At 39.0% G+C, this 18,591-nt stretch overlaps 1 protein-coding gene across 4 annotated transcripts in view; it reads right to left on the minus strand.

Moving 5' to 3' along the window:
- The window catches only part of CACNA2D1 (calcium voltage-gated channel auxiliary subunit alpha2delta 1), a 1,366,870-nt gene that overhangs the window by 190,312 nt on the left and 1,157,967 nt on the right, over positions 1 to 18,591 (minus strand). For 2 of the 4 annotated variants that reach the window (XM_069765153.1, XM_069765152.1), the window contains exons 16-19: positions 9,610 to 9,678; positions 5,660 to 5,734; positions 3,254 to 3,328; positions 727 to 783 (exon numbers count right to left, since the gene is read on the minus strand). In XM_069765153.1, coding sequence (XP_069621254.1) covers positions 727 to 783; positions 3,254 to 3,328; positions 5,660 to 5,734; positions 9,610 to 9,678 — 276 coding nt within the window. The remainder of the gene's footprint in view (positions 1 to 726; positions 784 to 3,253; positions 3,329 to 5,659; positions 5,735 to 9,609; positions 9,679 to 18,591) is intronic. The other 2 variants (XM_069765154.1, XM_069765155.1) reach the window with 1 other exon arrangement.

Below are 18,591 nucleotides of genomic sequence, written 5' to 3' on the forward strand. Positions count from 1 at the left end.
CAGGTCTGGCCACCTTCAGTTTAATGTGTATGAGGGCTTTAACTTTCAGGCCCTTTTCTCAAAATGAAAAGGACAATATTTGAACTTATTTTTTAAATATACTGGTGAAATTTAAGATAAATGGCTGCCAAAAAAATAAAAAATGTTTTCTTCAAATATGGAACAAAACAAAACTTTGATGAGAACATTTTTAATTTTTTACAGTGAGAATTTATTGAATGGGTAAAATGGTAAAATGAATAATCTAATGCAATTTAAGAAATGTTAAGATTGGATAAATCTGTATCCAATAATGGTAAGCCAACCTCAACATAGGCCTCTGGTTGGACCAACCAGCGGTAAACTATGTGATAAGTCTAGGGGGTAATTTCAGTATCTCTGTAGTTCCTCCACAGTGCCAATAAAGCAGTAAATGGTTCCCATTGAAATAAAAGGTTTATGTGAGTTTTTAAAATTCTTACGACTATACCTTCTTGCGCCTGTACAGCAATCTAGTAGCACTTTTAAGCAATTTGTGCCAAACACATTTTACTCATATAGCAAAAAGCATGTAGAAAGGCTGGCAAAGGCAGATTTTTATTTATAAAGCATTTTGTTAAAGCTAAATATTTTTTCAAATACTGTAAAACAGCTACTGCATTATGTAAACCAGGATGCATGCTGACGGCCAGTACAGAATACAGCCTTCCAAGTTAGTAATTTCAGCTTTTCACTGACATTTATTACCTGATAACCAGGCTTTCTTTTCCTCAAATTTATCATTGGGATACCTAAGCCTATAGACTGAAGTAGTAAACAAAGTTGATTTCCTCCATACATCCTAAATACTGTATATAATTGCTTCACAAAACAAAAAAAACAGCTTGCACAGAATGTAAACCAACTTCATAGAATTTATATTGGCATGGGTTTTATGCTCCATTCACAATTTCAAAGACTTCATCATCGATTCAAATTCTACGAAATTAGAAAAAACAATGCAATATAAATGATCTGGGAGAGGTATATATCTAGTAGTATACAAAAGAGGAGAGCCCCACTAGGTATCCCTCTCTAACAGGTCATAACACTTAGCTTTTAATTAATATTGAAATAAATGAGGCTATAAGGAGTGAATGATTAAAAAAGTATGTCTCTAATTTGCTAATATTGCACATATTAGTTGAGCCACTGCTTCTGATTATCAATCGGTAGAATCCCATGGTGCCACCATTAGTAAGCAAAACAGGGATTTCAAATTAAAATATTAAGCCCCCAACATGTTTCACTGTATGCATGGCGTCATTAGGGGAAGGGTTACAAGCAATAATGCTTATTAAAATATTAAGTCCCCCCCAACATGTTTCATCATATACACGGCATCATCAGGGGAAGGGACACAAGCAATAATATTTATTGTATATGTCCTTCTCCTGATGACACCATGTATACGGTGAGACATGTTGGGGAGACTTAATATTATAAATCGATTGCCTCGTTTGTTGGCTTACTAATGATGGCACCATGAGATGCTAACGATTGACAATCAGAAGCAACGGCTCAACTAATATGTGCAATACTTGCAAATTACTCCTTATACCCTCATTTATTTAGATATTAATTAAAAGCTAGGTTTTATGGCCTTTTTGTGAGGGATACCTAGCAAGGTTCTCCCATTTTAAATTCTATGAAATTAGTTGCAATTTAAGGGCCTGGTTTGTCAAACCTTTTCTGACAGTATTTTGGCCTTAAAAACTTTGAAAATTCAACTTTTTGGAGCTCTGACAAATGGGACGAGAGCGTGGCATCCACCGCTCATCAAATTCGTGATGAGCAGCTGTATTCGCTACATCACTCATCTTACTCCAGAATAGATTGTAGTAGAATATGTGATGAGGTGAAGAGTCGCGTAGTTGACTCCAAAACATTTCCTCATCAAGACCGGAGTGAACAACTCCAGTCTTGGTGAATTGGGTTCTATATCTTTATTTGAAGCAGGCTACTTAGACTGTCTCACTAAGGCTCATGTCAGTGATGTCAGTCTCTGTTCAGTGGAGTAGAAAATGTCAGTGCTCTGTATACAGTACAATATATATTCCGCCACACAGACTGCAGGTAAAATTGTATTTATTTTTTGAATGTAGTAATTAAGATCCTTCCTAACACTGTCCATAACATTGGCATTGTGATTAAAATAATATTATTAAATAAAACATAAAAATATATGCTTTTGCTTAATTATTGTTGTCTGGCAAAATTGCTTTGTATAGTGCCAGCAAGTCAAGATGCCAAGACCCTAAGCCAAATTACAACGTGGCTCTGTGTCTTACAACATTTCAGAGTTTACTGAAACCGTTACACATTCAAATGTATATTTAAGGAGAAATCAGACATTTAATCACATTCTACAAGGATTTCTAACAGGAATTGCGAGAAAATATTTTTGGGGGGTGCTAAAAGATTGTGTGAAATAGCCCTAACTCTGACAGAAATAATGACTGTGTAACTTTGTACTTGCTAATGTTTAACCGGATTCTACTGTTTTAATTTCCATGTGTTTTACTTACTAAACCAACAACAAAACCCACCATGGATTGGACAGCAGGTATCAGCTGTCAGGCTCACTTTAAGAAATCACCATGATAGCAACTTAACTACGGTACTTTACATATTAATGTGTAATTATAAGTTGCTCATCATTTTAAGAACTTATAGCAACTCTATGAAAAAAAACATAATTAAATATATTCTTTATACTTTGCCAAAAAAGAACAGGTATTCAAAGGAATAACTTTATTTCACACAATGCCTATAAAAGTGGGATCTTTATTCTATATTGTAATTTTCTATATTGTAGTGCAAGATTTCTATGGTTTCCTTTTTAATGTAAGCACTGTATGGGCTTAATAATAAGAAGGTAACTTTAGAAAGGTGATAGAAAGATTACAAAAAACAATGAAGAAAAGATGGTTGTACGTTGGTAATCTTAACTAATGCTATGATTTCAAGTGACAAAACTTCCAGAGGTTTGACACAACTTTTTATAAATAAAGTTTGCTAAAGTTTATGTCCTGTTGCTTTAATACTATTATTATTATTATACATCTGGTTAGCTTGCTATTTTGAGTATGTTTTCAGCAGCTCTAAGCTGCATAACTCTTATTACATGAAAATATGTAGTATGGATAAAGTTTAGTTTTTTGTGTTAATTATTAATCATAGTCGAATAATATATTTCCACGGCAAAGGTTTAATTTACCATATACTTTTATACCTTTGGTTGAAGATTTGGATGAAGCAGGACATAACCATTAGGGTCAAGAGCAAAATAATATCCATTAGGACATAACTGTAGAAAAATATACAGAATTAGAAATTTTAAATGAATTTCAGCAAGCCACATGTTTTGCCATTTATTATTATTATTTTATTATTATACATTTTTATAGCGCCATTTATTCCATGGCGCTTTACATGTGAATACGGGGCAAATATAGACAAATACATTAAACATGAGCAGATAACAAGGCACACGAGTACATAAGGAGGGAGGACTGCAACAATATAAATAATTTGCTTCAATGTAAATAAAAATAGCTTTGGTATACCGATCAGCAGGGGGTATCTACAACAGGTGCAGGGGTTGCAATCGCACCCGGGCCCTGGAGCCTAGGGGGCCCTAAAAGTCCCTTTGGCATATAGAAAAAGACTATTGCTATTAAATATTTTAAATATTTGGGGGCCCCATTGGAGCTTTCGCATCGGGGCCCATGAGTTTCAAGTTACGCCACTGCTGATCAAGCATAAGATGACAATAACTGAAGAAATATTGATTATTTTATCACAATGGAACCTGGTCCATCATATCATTTAAAAGTGATGTTAGAAAATTAAAGCAAATTATTTCCAAAATTACCCAATTTTTTTATGTAAATTTAAATTGTGGAATAAAGCAAAATGTCAATAAAGAGTTTGTCTACCTGTGGGGCCATTATCTTCCTTACGTAAAGAAGCACTGCCATCAAAGTTTTCATCCTCTTAGTTTAGCGCAGTAATCATAATTTATAGCACTGTGTACTTACAATTGCTCATTTTGCACTTTTACCCGGTTAATTATTCTCTTTTCCATTAGGTCTATGACATCACATGATTAAAAGCAGATCAGTTGAATCCTGATAGTTCAATGTAGAAACAGGAGGTCTCTTTTCACTGGATTAGTCATCACTTCAAAAGTCATGGCAAGGGGGAGGAGCAGAGCAGCTGGGACAGAGGTGAAGAGAGGGATGACTCATACAGGGAAAAGAGATTTCCTGTAAGAGAAGGATATTTAGAATAATTAACTGGGTAAGCAGGCAAAATGAGCATTTGTAAGTACACAGTGCTATACAATATAATAACTGCAATTATGTCCATGGGAGTGCTTCTTTAAATACATGTAATTGGGGATGAAAATAATTTTTGCCATTTGGGTTTCATTAACTTTTTTTTTTTGCACAATTTATAGCCTCTGTACTGCACGGTCTATTTCTAGGTGAAAAATGTCTAACTTAAAATCTGTCAGTTGGGCTGCTATGATGTCCTATTGGGGAATTTTAAAGTCTTTTTTATCTGATTTTTTTTCTGAACCCCTCTTATCTGATTTATGACTAAAAGCCCAATCAATTTTGAATGTGCAGAGAAACAAAACCTGTAAACACTAAACAGTGCAAAATGTTTAATGAAACCTAATTGCAAAAATTATGTTTTTAGTTTCAAATATATTAATTTAATTAAAAAAAATCCCCAAAGATGGACAACCCCTTAAAAGAACAATATTGCATTGGGAATGGATATATTTTATGCAAAAAATGAGCCTCCTAACACTTAAACATAATTTAAAAACGCATGGTGATTAAAGTGTTTATGCTCTAAATATATTGCAATCATCATATTATATAGCAATGTGTACTTACAATTGTTCATTTTGCCCTTCTACCCAGCTAATTCTTCTCTTTTCTTTGCTCTATGTAGAAACAGCAAGTCTCTTTTCTCTGCGTGAATCATTCTCCTCTTTAACTCCTGACCCAGCTGCTCCAGCTTCACCCCATCACAGACTTTTGCAGTGATGACTCATGCAGGGAAAATAGCCTTCCTGTTTCTACAGGGAGCTTACAAGTAGTCAGCTAGTCTGTGTTTAATTACTTGATGTCATAGACCTAATAGAAAAGAATTAGCAGGGTAGAAAGGCGAAATGAGCATTTTTGTAAGTACACAGTGTCATATAATATGATGAATGCAATATATTAAGAGGTTAAAAACTTTTATGGAAGTGATGCTTTAATACTCTATTTTCTTCTTCAATATGCACAACTTTAAAAAGAAGAGTGCATACAAATGAGCAAAAAGCATAGTATAAAATAATGTATATATGATTGAGGTCATGTACAGTATACTATAGACATAAGTTTATTTATTTAGTCATCAATACACTGAGCAAAAAAGAAATGGACATGAAAAATGGATAAAAACATATGTCGCCTATTAAAATCTATCTTCTCTGTCATATCTGACAGCACATGAGACATATATAAATAAAATAATGAACCTAGTGCTTGATAGATTAAAAATAAAATACCTAATTTAAAAGAGTATCACACGGTATAGTATAAAAAACGAAATGAGCGATGTACAATAAACTTACTGTAAATCTGGGAGTGAGCCTTTTAATGTCTTTCAAAGAAACATCTACGCCCATGACACCAAGTATTAATTGGTTCTAAAAATATAAGGCACAATAGAGTCAACAAAACAGTTCACTCCACATAATAAAATACTAGCTGTGAATTGATTGATGGCCATAAACGAGGAAATAACAGAATATTCCTGCATTATAATATGAGAAAAAGGTTACATAATTCCTATGGTTCATCAGAAATGATGTAAGTAGCTGAACGCAGGGTACATTAATATACTTCCTACATAAATAAGGCTTATTGATTGTATTTTCCCCCAGACTTCAATTAAACATTGGAGTTTTCTTTTAGTCCCATGGAACCAATAAAGAATATCTAATGTGTGTGGCCAAGTTTACATTACACGGACTTTTGTCAGGAAGCCCAGAGTGAGTTTCCCTTCTGAGATTAGAAAGTCTAATAAAACAAATGCTTTAATAATGATTCTAAGATTTATACTGTGGGTAGTTTAAAAGCACCATCAATAACCACTAGAAATCAACAAGGAGGTTTCACAAGCTAGATTTCAGTTTACCGTACAGAAACATTGCGTGCCATGATGAAAATGACCGAACCTCCCTGTCAAAAGGACAACATCTCATGTCTATGTCCACACAGGTTTATTTTCATAAAGCAGGAGCAAGAGGAGAGAACTAGAAACAGATGACTAGCGCATATGAAAGCATAACAGAACCAAAAAACATATTTTAAGATTCTTATAAAAGTCACCATCAGGAGGTTTACAGTCACCAAGCTAATTGCATTGTTGGGTTTCTGCTTAATCCACCAATCCTCTGAATACTTCTCCACTTAGCACCATCACCATGCGAAAGATTGATGTTTGCTCAGCGCCGCTGATAACCGTGACATAGCAGTGCTAAATAGTCATTAATCAGTCTATGGCAGTGGCGCTAGACTTAAATAATATAGCCGGAATCAATATTCAAGCTAGGAATTGGCCTGCCTTCAATACACTTACAGACAAATTTATGTAAGGAATCAAAGTTCATTTTTCTCTGCTATGAAATATCCATTTGTGGCCAGGATGGAATGCTTGAACTTGACTTTTATTAAACTATACAACCATGTGATTATTTTGCTCATACAGAATGTGGAGGGAGGGGATAATAAATGTGGTAAGTTTGATCTAAGAAGGGTGTAAGTTGGGAAATTCAGGATGCAAGTATGAGGGGCAACAAGGACTTGGTGTGCTTAAGTTTAGGCTGTCCTTATACCAGGTTCTAGATGTCACTGCTATGGTGTGAGAGTATCCTGTCCCATAGGTAGCTCAAAAAGCTGAAATGTGAAGTTCCTCAAATCAGATGAGCTCAGTTTCTGGCTGACTATATGCTCATTGAGCACTGGATGGGCCCAATAAATAGCTTATGAGCTTGAACCCAGAGTGGAGTATGGGCTCATGGACTTTCCACTGAGCCCATACAACACACTGAGTGGTTCTGTCTAACAAGTTGCAAATTTCAGAGTGATTTTTGAGTGATTGGTGGGGGACTAACAATCTGCAGTACATGTTAATAGTACCTGTAATTGGAAACAAAACTGAAATCATAGGCACGTTTTATACCTTCCTTTGCAGAGGAAACGAAACGATGGCCAAGATGCTCCTGCACTATAATATATGTCTGTCATAATTACCCTGCCACGACTACATATTTCAGCTGGATATGTGGCTAGTAATTTAAGATATTGTCTTTAATGTTTACAGTACTGTAAATAATTACCAAGATAAAAATATTTAGTTATGTGTTGTGGTGTGATTTGTGTAGATCAGATGCCGTAGGTACCATTCGTGCTATAAATGAACAGTTTACTATTCCAGGGAAGGTTTTAATCAAACACACTTTGTGTTGCATGCCCCTTTAGATAAAAGTGTGGTTTCTTGTAGTTTTATGATCATAATTCTTATAATTGTTGGGTGTTCACCCGCTACAGCAATGTTTCCCATTGTGGCCTAATATCAATCACTCTGCATCTTCATCAAAGTTTGCGTTATGCCATATAGACTACCCAAGGCAAGACTAGCCAAAATTCTGTAAGAGCATGAGAAAGCTAGCCTCTGTGCAACTTTAAGTATCCCTCAAAAAGTGGTTATCTTGAATAACAATTTAATGTTGCATAGGTTTGTGAATGATGAAAACAACAAGCACAACAATACTCACCTTATCCAGCTCAACAAATTTCTCTGCCGCTTCTCAGGTCTTTGGTGACTGTTTGCAGAAGTGATGATATGACTACAGTGTGCTTGACCTCTACATCAAATCTCTTGGCTTACAGACTTGCACCATTTACATTTGTATCACTGATGAGCCCAGTGATTGTCAGTAGTGGTAACATGCAAATAGCCTCTTCAGAGAAAAAGAGGACTTCAACTCTATAGCGCCACCTGTTGGAAGTAGCGCTCCTACAAGTCACAATCAACCCTTTAAAGACTTGTGCAATGTGAATTAGGATACAAGCCAAATCAGTATCTCAATTCACAGACACGGTGTTTCGGGCTTTTGGCCCTTGTCAGTGCAAATCATGAGAACTAATTTGGCTAGGTGAGAGGCTCTGGACTGGGGTCAAAGGGGTAAGGTTTCTCCTTGCGGAGAGTGACATACCAGCTCTGGCATGTCAAGGTAAGGAAGCTTATTCACCGTGCAATGCTCCTCTGGAAAATTTAATATGCAAATTGCCTCTTCAGAGAAAAAGAGGACTTAAACTCTATAGTGCCACCTGTTGGAATTAGCGATCCTACAAGTCACAATCAACCCTTTAATGAGTCATGCAATATGACTAAGGATAAAAGCCAAATCAGTATCTCAATACACTGTTACCATGAAGTCAAAGCGATGGGCCAGTCAATATACATAAGAGAAATGGCAGAGAGGCATTGCTGGACCAAGGAAAGGTGAGTATTGTTGTAGCTGGTATTTTCACCATTTTCACCTATAAAAATCAAAGCTCCATTGACACATTTTTTATGTTGATGAATATTTTTAATATTACTACATGGCCAGAATATGTGGAAACTCAATCACTGTATAATTTAAGAGAGGGCCTTGTCATGAGCCTTAGGATAAGAAATCAAACCAGAAACTCCATTTGCACATGCTTGCTTTGAAGCATTTGCCCTTTTCCAGAGTAGAGCAGTAGATCTGATTTGGCTTGGTGAGAAGCTTCTGGTATCTAACTGGTAAAGTTTCTCATTCTAGAGAGTGCATGGAAATGCTTATGTTTTACATGTACTAGCCTTTATATTACCCCTCTGAAAATTCAACAATGTGATTGTTTAATATGTAATGATGAAATATAAGAACCAACAATGAAGCATTCCTAAATGGGCCTTTCAAGTAGCAGACATAATAATTTGTCAGCTCCATCACTTCTCAGAACGTACTTATAATGTAGGTGTCCTCCAAGCTGTAAATACTGGCAATTCTTGTGTAATAAAAAGGAATGGATGTCTGTTAGCAGAGATGAGCTTAAATACTTATCGTTATAAATGACACCTCCCTGGAGTGCAATAATATTGGCAAGTCATAAAGAAAGCACACTTTTCCTGCATGGAAATCCTGTATGGTCAAGGATATATGTAATCCAAAAAGGAAATTAAGAACATATTTTTTGTAGACTTGGCACATTTCACCTTCTTTTTATCATAGAAAATAAATTACAGTCATCAGCACTAAGCACCTATATAAGGAGGTCAATGATGGTGTGGTAAATCTATAATTAGCCTGTTTCCCCTGAGACCGATTTGTTACCAAAGGGTAAATTGCAATGCTGTATAATTACAAAATTGCCAGCTTCTATAATAACAAATAGTAATTGGTGTTTTAACACCTAGCTCCTGAGGGTCAATACTTAAGCTAATAAAGTGGTACCTTGAATCAACAAGACATTGATTTGTGAAACTTACTTTATTTTCTTTTCTGTCTCCTGTCACATTAAACACAGGCAAGGTACCGGTGATAACAAGGCCTAATTCCTGCAATTATAAAGAAAAATCAAGGTTATCAATCCTTTTCTTACATATTTTATAGATTACCAATATTCACTATTTAAGTTGTCTTAAACCTTATGGTTTGTATTATTTTTAAGGCAGTAAATGCAGTATTATCTTCTGAAAAGTTACAGAAAGCATCAATTATGTTGGCTTGTAAAATAACATACACAGGTTGTATATCCATTATGCAGTTTTTACACTGATAGGTTTGGCTACGTTCACACTAGCGTTGTGTGCCGCTGCGTCGGCGACGCAACGCACAACGCACGCAAAAACGCGGCAAAACGCACGCAAAAACGCTGCGTTTTGCGACGCATGCGTCGTTTTTTGCCGAAAATCGGACGCAAGAAAAATGCAACTTGTTGCGTTTTCTTGGTCCGACGCTTGCGGCAAAAAAGACGCATGCGTCGCACAACGCAACTAACAAAAACGCATGCGTCCCCCATGTTAAGTATAGGGGCGCATGACGCGTGCGTCGCCGCTGCGTCGCCCGACGCTAACCCGACGCACACTAGCATAACGCTAGTGTGAACGTTACCTTAGATATTCTCGTACACATGATAAACTTTAATTTTGGAGAATATTGGAAATATAGAAACTAGCCAGAAACAAAATGTCCAACATCTCCTTTGTCCTCAATAAATTAATTGTTAGTGCTACAAGATTGTAGTAAAAATCACAAATTTACATTGACATCTAAAGGATTTTAGTGTAAAGAAACGTTTGGTTGCTGACACACAGATTGGAAAAAAGTTGGTAAATCTGTGCTGCTGGTTTTCAATCTACAATAAATATCGAATACGTGGTATCAGAGTGTTTATGTGTTTTTGTTCTCAAAGTGTTTGAAGTTTACAAACCTCTTCTTCAGGAGACCCACAACAGTCACAGGGCAAAGTTTACACATTGAGAAAAAAAATGTCAAGACATACTGATATCGCATATTGGAGATTTATTGTGGATGCAGAACCAGCAGCACGGATTTACCAACTTTTTTCCACTATTTGAATACCACGTTTGATCTTCCAACTAGTTGGGATCACAACAGCATGAACAAATCCTTTCCAAAGCGTAAACTGTGTTGTGGGTTGCACAACTTCACAAGTTGATCAGTTACCTTATCTTTTCATCAAATAATGGTTTATTCAATAAGACTCTATTGCATTTATATTGTCCCCTTGTCTCTCTAATAGTGAGATTGGAAGCACATATTGATCACAGAATATGTAATGGGCAGGGTAACATAGTAACATAGTAACATAGTTATTAATGTTGAAGGAAGACTTTAAGTCCATCTAGTTCAACCCATATCCTAACTTAACATGCTCTAACATGTTGATCCAGAGGAAGGCAAAAAAACACCCATGTGGCAAAGAGTAAGCTTCACATTGGGGAAAAAAATTCCTTCCCGACTCCACATCGGCAATCAGACTAGTTCCCTGGATCAACGCAATATCAAGGAAACTAGTGAATTTAACCTGTAACATTATACTTTTCAATAAAGGTATCCAGCCCCCTCTTAAATTTTAGGAGGGAATCACTCATTACAACATTATATGGCAGAGAGTTCCATAGTCTCACTGCTTTTACAGTAAAGAATCTGCATCTGTTATTATGCTTAAACCTTCTTTCCTCCAGACGTAGAGGATGCCCCCCTTGTCCCTGTCTCAGGTCTATGAGTAAAAAGGTCATTAGAAAGGTCTTCGCACTGTCCCCTCATATATTTATACATTAAATTAAGATCACCCCTTAGAATTTGTTTTTCCAAACTAAATAACCCCAAGTGTAATAACCTATCTTGGTATTGCAGACCCCCCAGTCCTTTAATAACCTTGGTCACTCTTCTCAGCACCGCCTTTAGTTCAGCTATGTCTTTCTTATACACTGGAGACCAGAACTGTACACAGTATTCTAAGTGTTGTCACACTAGTGACTTGTATAGAGGTAAAATTATGTTCTCCTCAAGAGCATCTATGCCTCTTTTGGTGGTGGAACCAATGTGCTGTGGACCAATGAGAGCATGGAGGGGCATGATTAAGCGAACACCTTACTCTTCGCTAAAGCCCCAGATTTTGGGGTTAGACTTAGCTCCAGATTCGTGTCAGGTGCTACTCCAGGATGGACCTCTGATGCACAGCTGCTGACCCTCAAAGGGGCAGGAAGCTTTAACAGCAGGCAGAAGCAGGTATGCAGGTAGTGGTGGACATGGCTGATATGCAGGCATGTAGGTACTGCTAGGCACAGCTGATATGCAGGCAGGTGCTGTCGGGCAAGACTGATATGCAGCAGGCAGGTGCTGGCGGGCATGGCTGGAATGCAGGCAGGTGCTGGCTGGCCATGGCTGATGTACAGGCAGGTATTGGCAAACACAACTGATATGCAGGCAGGTGTTGGCAGACACAATTGAAATGCAAGCAAGGTATGTCTCCTCTTCTTGAAGCCTGCAAGAAATCTCTCAAGTAGCAGAGGGGTATGAATGTTCTCCCTGGGATCCCATGACTTCTCCTCAGGACCAAACCTTCCAATCCAAAAGAAAATGGTTTTTACTCTTATTCTTTTAATGGCTAGAATATTCTTTACTTCAAAAACATCTTCAGCGGTGACTGGAGCAAGAGTGGTAGTTGGGTCTTGAAGAAGGAGCTGAAGATGACAGGCTTGAGGAGAGACACATGGAAGGAATTAGAAATCTGTAAAGAACCCGCGAGTTTGAGCTTGAAAGCTATGGCATTATTTTGTTTGTGAACCTTCAACGGACCTATGAAGCGATTACCCAATGTATACCTGGTAGCTTGAGACAGACATACTTCACACAAAGTTAAACCTTATACCCAGGATGAAAGAGAGGCTGGTCCAGACTAGAGATGATTGAATATGTTCAGAAAATGATCACAGAATCCGTGAACATTCGTGCAATATTTCTACAATATTTGTGGTGATTTTATGTTTGATGATCATTTCCAAACATATTCGCTCATTTGTACTCCTATTGACTCGGTTGGCTGTTTGGCGATTATTGCAAATACGGTGATCGTAATCTGAGCCAAATATTGAATTATTTGCTCATCTCTAGTCCAGATGTCTGTTGTCCACATATCGCTTCATCCATTCGGAGGATCAAACAAAGTGACTTTGGTGTCTTTCCAGATCTTTGAAAATCCCTTGATGAGAGTATGAATGTCAGTGGCAGTCGACACAGAGAACGGAATATTGAGGTGTTGTCCATAGACCAGGAAAAACTGAGATTTAGCAGAGGATTCACTCATATGGTTGTTGTATGAGAATTCAGCTGAGCATGGATGAAGTGCATCAGGAAGTTGGTCAGAGTCTGGTTGACCCACTCTACCTGGCCATTGGATTACAGATGGTAGGCTAAAGAGAAATTGAACATGACTTTTTTTTGCAGGTAGCCCTCCAAAAATGAGATGTAAACTGGATGCCACTATCAGAGACTATATGGAGTGGTAAGCCATGGAGGCATGGAGGTGGATAATATGCTAGATGAACTTCTCGGCACGCACAGGACAGATAGGAGACCGGACTGCAGAGTAAAATTGGCCATCTTAGAGAAGTAATCCACAACTACCCATATACTGGAAGATTGGTAATGAAATCCAATGTGATGTGCTGCCAGTGCAGGTGGTAGGGGCAAGTTAGGTAGCCGGCCAGTCGGAAGATGTTTCAGAGTCTTATTATGGGCACAGAATGAACAGATGTAGATGAAATCTGCAATTTCTTCACGTAGGGATGGCCATCAATAATGCCATGAGATGAGAAGGGCAGCATTTTTGTTTCCGGCATGAACAGCCAATTTAGAGGAGTGACCACAGTGAAGAACCCTCTTCCTGTCTGGTATAATGACGAAGGTCTTTCCAGATGGGAACTAAGACACGTCCAGCTGAGCGACAGTAACTATATGGGAGGACCCAATAATGTGCTTAGGCTTCTCCTCCTGGTCGGAAGACAGAAAGGACATTGAAAGTGCAAGTTCCTCGACATTCTTATCCAACGACCAGAAATGGAGACTAAAATTGAAATGGAAAAAGAACAGAGATCACCTGGCTTGACGTGGATGACTGTTGAATCAAATTTCCTGCGGAACCAGAGACCGGATAAGCCGATTTGATGAAATGGATTTTGCCACAGGGAATGGATACTGACAGAGTCAGGGGTGAGAGAAGTAGTCCCCTGCCAGGGTAGTCTCTCCAACAACCCTAGGCTTTGGAGCTTCCTGTATTTTCAAGACAGGAAAGGATTAAATGATATGGACTGCTGCAATAGAAACAGCTCCCCTCAGCACGATGGACCTCTTGACGGTGCTTGACCAGGTGAATCTGCATGAATTCAAAGGAGGGTGTTGAAACTGAGGTCTGTGGCATGATCGGTCTTTGATTGAAAGATAGGAGCCAAGCACATAGATCTTCTCTTGCGGGTCACCTCCTTGGAGTGCTCCTGAAACCTGATGTCGATCCAGGTAGCCAAGACACCACATCATCAAATGAGGTAAATATATTGCACCTCATTCTTCTAGGCAAGTTTGGCTGACAGGGTCTAGAAACAGATGGCGCACTGACTCACTGTGAGGTTACCCGGTGTAACCTGAAAGGGGAACATGCTGTTGAAAAACACAACCAGGCTCATCAAAGACCCTGTGGAAGGCTTCTAAGAAGGTCTGGAGGTTGGAGACAAGAGACCATAAGGAATTGACCCATGCCAGAGCTTTGCCAGTGAGATGGGACATGATGAAAGCCAATTTGGCCGAATCTGAAGCAAACTGGTGTGCCAAGAGTTGAAAATGCAGTGTGCATTGATTGATGAACTCTCGACATAGAGCAGGATCACCGTCATAATGTGGTGCAGACGACAATAGGGTCTGGAACCAGGAACAAAGCAGGCAGGCTGGAGGGTCATGGATAAGGTTGCAGTGGTTGGGGAGCAGCAGATGCGGCCACAGATGCAGACCTCAGATGCATGGCAGCTGACCCCAAAGGAGCAGGAAGCTGCAACAGCATGTGCAGTCACATATGGCAGGTACTTGTGGACATGGCTGGTATACAGGTAGGCAGGTACAGGTAAACATGGCTGATATGCAGGCGGGTAGGTGTTGGCTGACATGGCTGTTATGCAGGCTGGTGTTGGCCGGCACAGAGGATATGCAGGCAGATTCTGCCAGGCACACGTGATATGCAAGTAGGTTGATGCTGGCAGGAACAGCTGGAATGGAAGCAGGTGCTGGCAGGATGCGTATGGCCGATATGAAAACAGGCAGGTGCTGGAGGGCACAGCTGGAATATAGAAAAACACAGAAAGTATGGGAAGGTGGGTAAAAAACAGGTAAACTGACTGGCAGGTACAGGGGACCTGAGAACTAGCAAGCGTGCAGACTACTGACATAACACGATGCTCAAGCACCTCCCAACAAGTGGAGGTGCCTTAAATGATAAGTCTCTCCAAGTCATTGGCTAGGACACTTTAGGTTGGCTTGTGCTGTCCCTTTAAGAGACCAGGAGAGTGCACGTGTCATAAACAAAATGCCCAGGGATCTGCAAGCAGTGCACAGACTACGGTCAGAAGAGGAAGGAAGAGGAGGTGGGGGACGGGCATCGCAGCAGTGAGTTAGTCGGCATCCCAGATGGGGGATGGATGAAGCAGGCAGGGACGCCAATGCAACAGAATTATTGTCTACCACTCAACTGTTAAAATTATACTCATTTAATTCTTAAAAGTATTTAACTAAGAAAGGAATAGCTATTGCCATTACATACAGTGTTTTACCAAGATTTCTACCTCTGGAACATGCCACGTGATGCATGCTATATGTACACTGCTAAAAAAAATAAAGGGAACACTAAAATGTCACATCCTAAATATCACTGAAAGAAACATTCCAGTTGCAAATTTTTATTCATTTTATAGTGAAATGCATTGAACACAATAAAACATAAATTGATCATTGTAAATCAAAATGAATATCCCATGGAGGTCTGGATGTGGAATGACATTCAAAATCAAAGTGGAAATTCAAATTACAATGCCTCAAGACAAAGAAATGATGCTCAGTAGTGTCGCCTCCACGTGCCTTTATGATGTCCCTACAATGCCTGGGCATGCTCCTGATGAGGCAATGGATGTTCTCCTGATGGATCTCCTTCAAGACCAGGATTAAAGCAAGAGTCAACTCCTGGACAGTCTGTGGTGTAACATGGCAATGGTGGATGGAACAAAAGCATTTGTAGGGGGAAAAGATAACCCTCCTAGAGAAGCTTGTCATCCACTCTGCTGCAGGGCATCAGTCAATATGAAAGAGGAAAAAAGCTATATCCAGCTTCAAGTCCATGAGTCAACAACAGGTTAAAAAATATATAAAGTTTTTATTGCCCTTGACAAAGGAATGTTATTTCCGAAACGCACGTTGGGGTGCGCGGTATCAGGATCCGACGGCATTTAAAGGTACAGTCCCTCTATTTATTCCTTAGTGGAATTGGAGCATCATGCAGAGATTACTTGTTAATGCACTTTATATGTTGATCCATTGCACTTGCACCTTATTTTTTGTGCCTCCTATTTACAGTGCCCATTGTAGCAAACAGGACATGTAAATCACTGCTGGTTGCACTTTGCACTTTATTTCCTGCGTTTCCTATCTATAGTGGTCATTGCAACACATAGGATATGCAAACTCCTTTATGCGGCACAGCTTTTTGACTGCTGCACTATGTGATTTAGTATATATTTTTTTTTTCTAGTATGTACAGATATATCAAAACATATTTGCTTTGAATCACACATCGCGGTATTTTTTCAGATTTTTGTCACATTTAGCATCTATTTTTTTCTGTTTAAGTGGTGCTTATCATTCCTAGGTGAAATAGTATAAATAGAGTCATTTCTTCTTTGTCACCTTATACGCTTGATGCAAAATTGGTCCTTTCTTCTATATATATATACAGTGGGGCAAAAAAGTTTTTAGTCAGTCAGCAATAGTGCAAGTTCCTCCACTTAAAAAGATGAGAGGCGTCTGTAATTTACATCATAGGTAGACCTCAACTATGGGAGACAAACTGAGAAAAAGAAATCCAGAAAATCACATTTTCTGTTTTTTTAACAATTTATTTGCATATTATGGTGGAAAATAAGTATTTGGTCAGAAACAAAATTTCATCTCAATACTTTGTAATATATCCTTTGTTGGCAATAACAGAGGTCAAACGTTTTCTGTAAGTCTTCACAAGGTTGCCACACACTGTTGTTGGTATGTTGGCCCATTCCTCCATGCAGATCTCCTCTAGAGCAGTGATGTTTTTGGCTTTTCGCTTGGCAACACGGACTTTCAACTTCCTCCAAAGGTTTTCTATAGGGTTGAGATCTGGAGACTGGCTAGGCCACTCCAGGACCTTGAAATGCTTCTTACGAAGCCACTCCTTCGTTGCCCTGGCGGTTTGCTTTGGATCATTGTCATGTTGAAAGACCCAGCCATGTTTCATCTTCAATGCCCTTGCTGATGGAAGGAGGTTTGCACTCAAAATCTCACGATACATGGCCCCATTCATTCTTTCATGTACCCGGATCAGTCGTCCTGGCCCCTTTGCAGAGAAACAGCCCCAAAGCATGATGTTTCCACCACCATGCTTTACAGTAGGTATGGTGTTTGATGGATGCAACTCAGTATTCTTTTTCCTCCAAACACGACAAGTTGTGTTTCTACCAAACAGTTCCAGTTTGGTTTCATCAGACCATAGGACATTCTCCCAAAACTCCTCTGGATCATCCAAATGCTCTCTAGCAAACTTCAGATGGGCCCGGACATGTACTGGCTTAAGCAGTGGGACACGTCTGGCACTGCAGGATCTGAGTCCATGGTGGCGTAGTGTGTTACTTATGGTAGGCCTTGTTACATTGGTCCCAGCTCTCTGCAGTTCATTCACTAGGTCCCCCCGCGTGGTTCTGGGATTTTTTCTCACCGTTCTTGTGATCATTCTGACCCCACGGGGTGGGATTTTGCGTGGAGCCCCAGATCGAGGGAGATTATCAGTGGTCTTGTATGTCTTCCATTTTCTAATTATTGCTCCCACTGTTGATTTCTTCACTCCAATCTGGTTGGCTATTGCAGATTCAGTCTTCCCAGCCTGGTGCAGGGCTACAATTTTGTTTCTGGTGTCCTTTGACAGCTCTTTGGTCTTCACCATAGTGGAGTTTGGAGTCAGACTGTTTGAGGGTGTGCACAGGTGTCTTTTTATACTGATAACAAGTTTAAACAGGTGCCATTACTACAGGTAATGAGTGGAGGAAAGAGGAGACTCTTAAAGAAGAAGTTACAGGTCTGTGAGAGCCAGAAATCTTGATTGTTTGTTTCTGACCAAATACTTATTTTCCACCATAATATGCAAATAAATTGTTAAAAAAACAGACAATGTGATTTTCTGGATTTTTTTTCTCAGTTTGTCTCCCATAGTTGAGGTCTACCTATGATGTAAATTACAGACGCCTCTCATCTTTTTAAGTGGTGGAACTTGCACTATTGCTGACTGACTAAATACTTTTTTGCCCCACTGTATATATACTAGCTGAAGAGCCCGGCGTTGCCTGGACATAGTAAATATCTGTGGTTAGTTATAGCACCTCACTTCTCTTATTTTCCCATCACGCCTCTCATTTTCCCCATCACATCTTTCATTTTCCCTCTCACATCTCTCATTTTCTCCCTCACACCTCTCATTTTGCCCCTCACTCCTCTTATTTTCCCCTCACTCCTCTCATTCCCCCTAACACTTGTCATTTCGACCTCACATCTGTCATTTTCCGATCACTTCACTATTTTCCCTCACTCTTCTCATTTTGCACTCACACCTTTTCATTTTCACCTCACACCTCTCATTTTCACATCAGCATATACATGTTTGT

Source organism: Ranitomeya imitator, chromosome 4 (assembly GCF_032444005.1).
Source record: "Ranitomeya imitator isolate aRanImi1 chromosome 4, aRanImi1.pri, whole genome shotgun sequence".
NCBI classification, from domain to species: Eukaryota; Metazoa; Chordata; class Amphibia; order Anura; family Dendrobatidae; genus Ranitomeya; species Ranitomeya imitator.